The following is an 8,097-nucleotide window of genomic DNA, read 5'->3' on the forward strand; positions in this document are numbered from 1 at the left end:
CTTGCCCTTGTCCAGATACTGCATTGTGCCATCTGCTTCCATGGATCCACCCCGATTCTACGGACCCAGGAAGCCACTCGCCTCTGACGTGCCTATCACACAGAAAAAGCAAAAGGCGGCAGCCATTTCCACTCCAAGGCCAAAGTGACAGGCTAAGGCTAATAAAGAAAACCTTCTGCTGACCCCAAAGGCTAAGGGTTTTAATACACGTAAGCCTTATTATGTCAAGAAGAAATTCGGTGATATACACTCAACGCAAAACAAATGGCAGCCAACCCATTGAACCCGCAGGCCACTTCCTCGATTACGCTTCGACGACTTTGCCGCCGCTCTCCCAGAAATCTACAGCCCATCTTCTCCACTACTCGTCCACGCCGCTGCCGCTGCTCTCCCGAAAACCCACAGCCCATCTTCTCCACTGCTCTTCGACGAAGCTGCCACTGGTGTCCCTGAAATCCACGGGTCACTTTCTCCATAACGCTTAGACGACTCTGTCGCTTCTCGCCCGGAAATCCACAGGTCGCTTTCTCCATCCCTCTTCGACGATGCTGCCGCTTCTCTCCCGGAAATCCACAGGTCACATCCTCCATCCTTCTTCGACGACGCTTTCGCTTCTCTAACGGATATCCACAGGTCACCTCCTCCATCCTTCTTCGACGATGCCGCTTCTCTCCATGGAACCCCCATCTCATCCTCCGTAGCACCCATCCACCCAGATGTCCACAGCACGCCATGCACAAGAACCAGCTCGTAAGACCGCATGCTGAATGGTTTTAGTGTGGATATCCCTGGGAACTCTACTATGCTGGTAAAGATTGATCTGCTTTTAGAGACCATGCTAAATATGGATCAACGGATGCAGAAGATGGATCGACGGATGGAGAAGATAGAGACTGACATAGCGGGGATACATAATTTGCTCGGTGTTCATGCCCCAGTATCCCCGACGCCGGAGCAGGAGGGTGGCATGATGTGATGAATGGGACCTTTGACCGCCTTCCAACACCAAGCACACCCCCTCCACCAGAAGAATTTGTGTACATGTATGTCGTTGAAGAGGAGGATAACATGACAACCCCGTCAAAACCACGCCAGGAGACAACACAGAGACCAAGACAGGAGGAAAGCTTCCTCCCAGACAACCTACCGTCGCCTGCCGCCGCCACAAGCACACCAGATCCCAGAAGAACACCCGCTCCCGGAACCCAACCCACATACGCTTGCATTGATACGGTGCCCGACATCATCCTGCGCGAGCTGCCACCGGCACTCAAGGAGAAGTATAGGGTGATGAGTGCTGGTTTACCCCAGAAGTATAGCATGTTAATTTTTAAGCACCACGTGTCCTACTTGGTGTACTGCGGGTGGGCCAACAATGTAAACTATGAAGGAAATCGTGAAAAAAGGGCGCTTCCTGAAAATTTAAGAAGGACTATTGTGGAGGAATTGCGGCGCTATTTTTCAATTTCAGATCCTTTAATGAAAATCGTTCGAGACTCCATTAATGGCATTTTGCGCCATACAAGGCATCGGCCCTGGAACGACAATCTGGTGGGGATCGAATTTGCGTAACTGTTCAACTGTTGTTTATTTTTTGTAAATGTTTTTGTAAATATTTTGACTTTCTGTACTTTAATAAAGGAGATGTTGCGTGTTTTAACTTGTATTTATAAAGAAATGTTTTTACTTACTGTACACAGGACCTGAACAATTCCAGTCCTCGAGGGCCACAAACAGGCCCGGTTTTCAAGGTTATCCTTAAAACTAGAGCTGTTTGCGGCCCTCGAGGACTGGAGTTGTGCAGGCCTTACTGACTGTTCTGTACACCATCCTACTGTAAATGTTTTGACTTTCTGTACATAAATGTTTTCACTAGCAGTAAACCATACACCTGTTAATATTTTGAATTGCTGTACACTTAAAATGTTTTTAAATTGTATTGGTAAATTAATGTTTTTGTACTTACTCCACCAATAAAAGAAAATGTTGATTTGTTTTAAATTGTTCCATTGTCTCCTTTTATACTGTAACAAAATACAGTGTTTCTAGAACATACATGTAGGCATGCTCAGCACTGTACAGTACATCACAAGAGTATTAAAACAATACATGCTGTACGGGTATAGAATGCACATATGTACTGGAATACATTTAGAATAAATGCATACTTTATATTTTCCGGGTTTATTATACAGTATACAGTATATAAAAAAGTTAAAGTATTCTATCCTAATCAATAACAATGGCCACTAAACTGTAAACTCCGGTACGTGGTTTTTTAAATCAGATTCAGCAATGTGCAGGCATTGTAACACAAAGTGATATTATCCATCGAAATCCCCACATTTGCCGTTTTCCGCATGAGATGACAAAGTTTTCTTTTCTGAGGAACAAAAAAAAAGTAAAAGTTTTACTGTAATGGTCAATCAGTCCCCTAAAGAAGTTTCCACAGTCAGTCCCGCCAATAATTTTCTCGGGGGCGTCTCCTGTTCACTTCTTCTGTCCCAAGGCCAATTTACAATGGACCACTGTTGTATTCTTTTAAACACCTGCAAGTCGACACATTACTGAAGCGCATGCGCTTACAATTCATGAATATCTGCCATCTGGCGGATACACGAAGAATTGCAACCAATTAAACCCGAACCATTATCAATAAACACATCAACCGCGCATCAACTGTGGGTGTGAATGCAACATGAATGCAGTATGAATGCGGTCAGAATGCGGCATGAATGTGGTGAAGTGCGGTGAAGTGCTTGGCATTCGGAAAAAATCCCCGAAAAAATTCGGAAATGTTGGAGAATAAAAGGGGCCACGGCTGTATGTCTCCTAGTGGGGAAACACTGCTTTCCTCCTTTAATGCATTATTAATCTATCCATCTCTCCTCATCTCTGGGGTCATGTTGGCTTTCTGCTATTTTTTTTCTCCCCTCTTGACTTTCCAACCAGCCTTTTTCCCCCATCAGAACAAACTGCATCAAGTTATAAATGATTTATAATGCTTTAAAAGTGCAATGTTCAATAGTGCTGGCCACACCTGTAAAACAGGACATACAACATTTTCTGCTCATAATCTGTTCTTAGAATTCTCTTCTGTTTTCATTTTCAGGGAAGCGGGTCTGTGCTGGAGAAGGTCTGGCTCGGATGGAGCTCTTCCTTTTCCTCACCAACATTTTGCAGAACTTCAAGGTGTCCTCAGAGATGCATTTCACAGAGTCTGACATCATGCCCAAAATGACAGGATTTGCTAACGTCCCTATAACTTACCAGCTCTCTTTTGTGCCACGTTAATGAAGCACCTGGAAAAAGGAAAGCTACTTCATTTAAATGATACTATACCTACGAAAATTATTACTAGTCAATCAGAACGGGAGGTGTTCAGAGTTGTAGGATTATAAGATTGCATGGCAGCTATAGCAATTACAGCAGTGCAATTTGTTGTAAGATTCAGTGCAATGGTAAGATTCTAATCTTTCTGAAACTCTGACCTTTATTATACTGTATATATGTAACCCTAAAGATTCAGGCCAGTATTTACTAAGCAAGGATATTTCACAATACCACCTTATGGGTCTCAATCTAGTGAAAAAGAAAGATTATATACCCTAAAGCAAGCTTAACGTAAAAAAAAAAAAAAAATTGTATGAAGGTGCATTCCTTAAGCAGTGTTGCCATCTGAAAAAGTACAATCAAAATCTAACAATATGGAAAGCAGCCCTCTTACATTAGATTCGCAGTATAAGGCCCTCCCTGCAAGGATATGCTGTTTATTTGTGGAGCATACAGCAATCATATTAACAATGTTTCAGGCATATATTGACTAATCCTGGAAGGGATATCATTTTATCGCCACTCCCGTTGCTTCCGTGAGTCTCTGTGTTTCCTTGGAACATCATCTGGTGCCCATGTAGTAATGTCATGCATGATCAGGGAGGTTGCCAGGTGGTTACCCTCTCCCCCCGCCTTGTACCCACATGTAACGTACAAATAAAGACAGGAAACGGGAACTGGAGATAAAATGACCGCGGCTATTTATTTATACAGAAAACCTAAGAGGGGCAAATGCACTCCCTGCCAGAGTGCTCCTTTCACAGGTGGGGGAGGGGACGGTCAGCCGGCCCTCGAACGAACTGACCTCATGTCCCCTACGTGAGCGGGCTCTCGACGTCATTGATAACTGACCTTGCCCACTCGAACTCCCCCCGAGCTCAAACGGCCCAGCTCCCAGTCTGGCAAGAACAAGCACCTACCTCCCAAGATCCGCCGCGACAAAGGCAAAACTGGTCAACGACCCCTCCTGCTTGGAACCTCGTTCCATTCACTCAGTACAGTATCCGCAGTTTATGCTGCAACAGAACAAAAAAACATTAACACAGCATACAATGCATATGCCCCCATTACCGGGAATACCCTGGCCCTGCTCAACCTTCCGCTGTCATTCATTACATGATTGCAATACACTACCTAAGGGGATGGGTGGGCAGGAATCATCTGGCGGGCAGCAAAAAGAGGACGTGCTGCCCGCCAGCTTGGCCTTAAGTAGGCCTTTTGGGAACTCCTCCCCTGAGCTGGGGAGGGAGCTGTGCGGGTGGGCCAGCGAGGGGAAGGCCGGACCCCCCTGGTCATGATGCCCCCCCCACCTATGGCTAGGGAGGCCACTTGACCAGGGAGGTTGCCAGGCGGTTCCCATCTCTACCCCGCCTTGTACCCACATGTAACGTACAAATAAAAAAGGAAACGAGAACTAGAGGTAAAATGGCCGCAGCTATTTATTTATACAGAAAACCTAAGAGGGGTAAATGTGCTCCCTGCCAGAGTGCTCCTTTCACAGGTGGGGGAGGGGACGGTAAGCCGGCCCTCGAACCGCTGACCTCGTGTCCCCTACCCTAGCGAGCTTTCGAGGTCATGGATAACTGATCTTGCCCACTCGTCTTCCCCCGGGCTCAAACGGCCCATCTCCCAGTCTGACAAGAACAAGCACCTACCCCCAAAGAGCCGCCACCTACAGGCCTATTTAACCCCCCTTAAACTAGGCAAGTACCGCCAACCCTGCCGGAACCCTCTCCAAACCCTCCCGCAAACTTAAATATGTCTATCCCGCCTGGCATGCCTAGCAGCAGGACCCATGGTCATCTACCAGCCTGGTCTGTCCTTACCATTCCACTTGGGGATGCACTCTCCGCAAATCTCACCCGAAGCGGCAGTTACTCAACTTGGCATGCTTATTAAAGATGCCCTGAGAATCGTTTTCTCTGCTGCGCTATCTATCTCCAGGTCCCGGATCTGCACCGCTTCCGGAGCTGCAGGTCGCCACTGCCCAGCGCTATCTGGGATTTCTCCCCCCACTTGTTCTTTGGCATGCTGAGCTTTGCGAGCTGCCCCTGCGAAGCTAACCAACCTGCAAACGCATGGAATGTACACCAGCTTCAATTGTTACGGGGTCTGTCGATGTGTCCTTTCACCGCCTGTGACCACAGCAGGCGGCCATCCTGGTTCATTCCTCCTGCTGATTTGGCGTGCTGTGACGCCCTGCCTTGCGTCAGTGGTCGGAGGCCCTGCAAACCATAATGCCCTGCCATACGGTCTCGATGCCACAGGCTGCCGCCCTGCGCGACTCTTACAATTACCAGGTACGACGTATGCCGTACCTTCCACTGCGTGCCCCCATCAACCGCCCGTGAGGGCTGCCCTACCGCCTGTGCAGCGCGTGATGCTGCCAGGTGGGGCAGCTACCGTACCCATGACCCCGGCCGTGACTGAAGAATTCAAAGACACCGGAGTCAGGCCAATGGCTGTCGGTACTGGGCTGGGATCTATGGTGCCAGTGACCCCGGCTGTGGTTAAAGTTTGATTAAAAGACACCGAGGTCAGACTGGAGGCTTATGGAATGGGATCTGTTGCCACCGTCTCCCAACCGAGGTGCCCCCCCCCCATGCTGCCGCAACTAACGCTGCGCCTTCCTCCCCTGCTCCTGTCATTGTCCCTGCACCGAAGGAGACTAACGCCTGAGGCTCCAAAGCCTTCAGCATGACTATCAATGCTGCCGTGAAATTTGCCGTGAAATTTGCCTTCCCTGCTGCGCCATATGCCGTTAATTTATAGCCAGCGCAGGACCTGGCACTGACACCTGCTGCGCCACCTGGGCTTTCCGCCCTTTTAACTCACCTGCGCACCAGTGAGGTGCCTGGTACTCCTGTGCAACCAATCAACTCGTAAACTCACTTATCCTGACATGCAACCGCCCCTCCTTACCGCTGCAGGTTCCTTATCCGTCCTTGGCATCCCGGGGGGCAGTCGAATAGTCGCACCATGCTGGGTTCCTTGCCCGCCGTCCGGGATGCACCCGCTTGCAGTTGGCTGGTACGTCCGTCCATCGAGTAAAGCATTGGCGGCACCTGCGTTTGCAGATGGCCATCCTGGTCGTCTCAAACCTGTCGATTCTGCAGATGATCTCCTTACAACTGCACCGCCCGTGTCGGCAGCAGGTGGCCATCTGACGTACGTGACACCCTATCCCGTGTCACGGTGGCCGGAGCCATCACCGCTGGGCCAGACCTGCGCGCCGAACAAAAAGACGACGTGCTGCCCGCCAGTCTGGCCTTACGTAGGCCCCTGGGAACTCCTCCCCTGTGCCGGGGAGGGAGGTGTGGGGACAGGCCAGCAAGGGAAAGGCCAGACCCCCCTGGTCATGAAGCCCCCCTGCTTATGGCTATGGAGGCCGCTTTCCATCAACCATGCATACTATCAAATACATAATACAGCTTCCTACAGTATAATACAAGCAGGCAATAGAATAATAAAAAAAAGTGGCTAGTATTAAAATTAAAAGTAACAGTCAATGGTTTGATCAGTTTTTTTTCCTAACATTGCATGAGAAAGAGTTCCATTTATTGCTACTTTTCAGTAGTTGCATTTAACCACAAGCATGTTATCTGACACTTTTTTTTATTGTTGACAAAAGGTCTGAGACACACCTATGAGTGTTTTATCTGCTTTGATTAAGTGATCACATACAGTAGGTATTTTACCCTTCTGTAAGAGACGAGAGGAGGAGACTTAAATATATTCCATTATACAGGGTAACGAAAAAATACACCAATGTTTCATGATCAATTTTTTTATATATTTGGAGGCAGAGTTGTATCTTGAAATAAGTGTTTCTGTTAAGTATGTCATTCAGTCTCCAACAATTTGTACCGTCTGGTACAGCAGTGTGTCTAAAATTGTTGGATCTGAGACAATCTTTTTAACCCTCAGTAGCTTTCACAGAGATAAAAATGCCAATTAAAGGTTGATGGATGCTACAGTATAGCCCAGTAATAGACAATTCCCATTTACATTTAAAAAAATTATATTTGAACTCAGAAATATTTCTTTGTTTTTATTGGTAACATCTAGGAAGTCAATTTTCATAGTCTGCCAACATAGTGAATTTGAAAGTAGGGTGTAATGTATTAATGTTGTTGAAAAAGTTGACCAAAGCCTTCATTCAGCCCTGCCATAGGAGAAACCCATCAGCAATGTATCTCCTGCATAGTAGGCATGAACCATACCCCCCAAAGTCCTGTATCCTACCAAAGTACTCAGAAAACTAAGAAAGTGAGTAGTGTATTTTAGTGTAGTTTTTTTTCACATATGGTCTCAGTATGACATGATACAGTGGGTACTGTAGATTGTCCCTGCCAATATAGCTCTACCCAAAGGGTGTTAGGGTCCTTATGAATATTAGGAAGGTGTCCAACACTGGTCAAACTGGGAATTGTGTATTAAAGTATTATTTAAGTTTACTATCTATTAGGTTGTGGTCGTGTGTTTTCTGGACCAAGCCATCAATTTTGATGACAGCTGATTAGAAAGCATGATGCCACTACATGGCCGTGTGATAACATCACAAGCTACGCTATTGGAAGAATATAGTGACACGCTGATGCTATGGAGTGGAGGGAAAACAATGTCACTTCCGGTATCAGGAGATGGATGTTGACAGTATATAAATATCAACATTGTGTTGTATTTTATTGGCTCACCTACCTAATAAAAAGCCCACAAACAAATGGCATCATGTTGCGCCATTCAAGTGAATGGGCCATACGG

General features: G+C 46.9%; 1 protein-coding gene across 1 annotated transcript in view; it reads left to right on the forward strand.

The window, feature by feature from the left end:
• The window catches only part of LOC142498677 (cytochrome P450 2G1-like), an 89,081-nt gene extending 85,071 nt beyond the window's left edge, over positions 1 to 4,010 (forward strand). Inside the window, exon 9 of the mRNA XM_075606940.1 lies at positions 3,113 to 4,010. Within this exon, the coding sequence (XP_075463055.1) occupies positions 3,113 to 3,294 (182 nt within the window). The 3' untranslated portion in view covers positions 3,295 to 4,010. The remainder of the gene's footprint in view (positions 1 to 3,112) is intronic.
• The last annotated feature ends 4,087 nt before the right edge of the window (positions 4,011 to 8,097 follow it).

The sequence above is a fragment of the Ascaphus truei genome, chromosome 7 (genome assembly GCF_040206685.1).
Source record: "Ascaphus truei isolate aAscTru1 chromosome 7, aAscTru1.hap1, whole genome shotgun sequence".
In the NCBI taxonomy this organism is placed as follows: domain Eukaryota; kingdom Metazoa; phylum Chordata; class Amphibia; order Anura; family Ascaphidae; genus Ascaphus; species Ascaphus truei.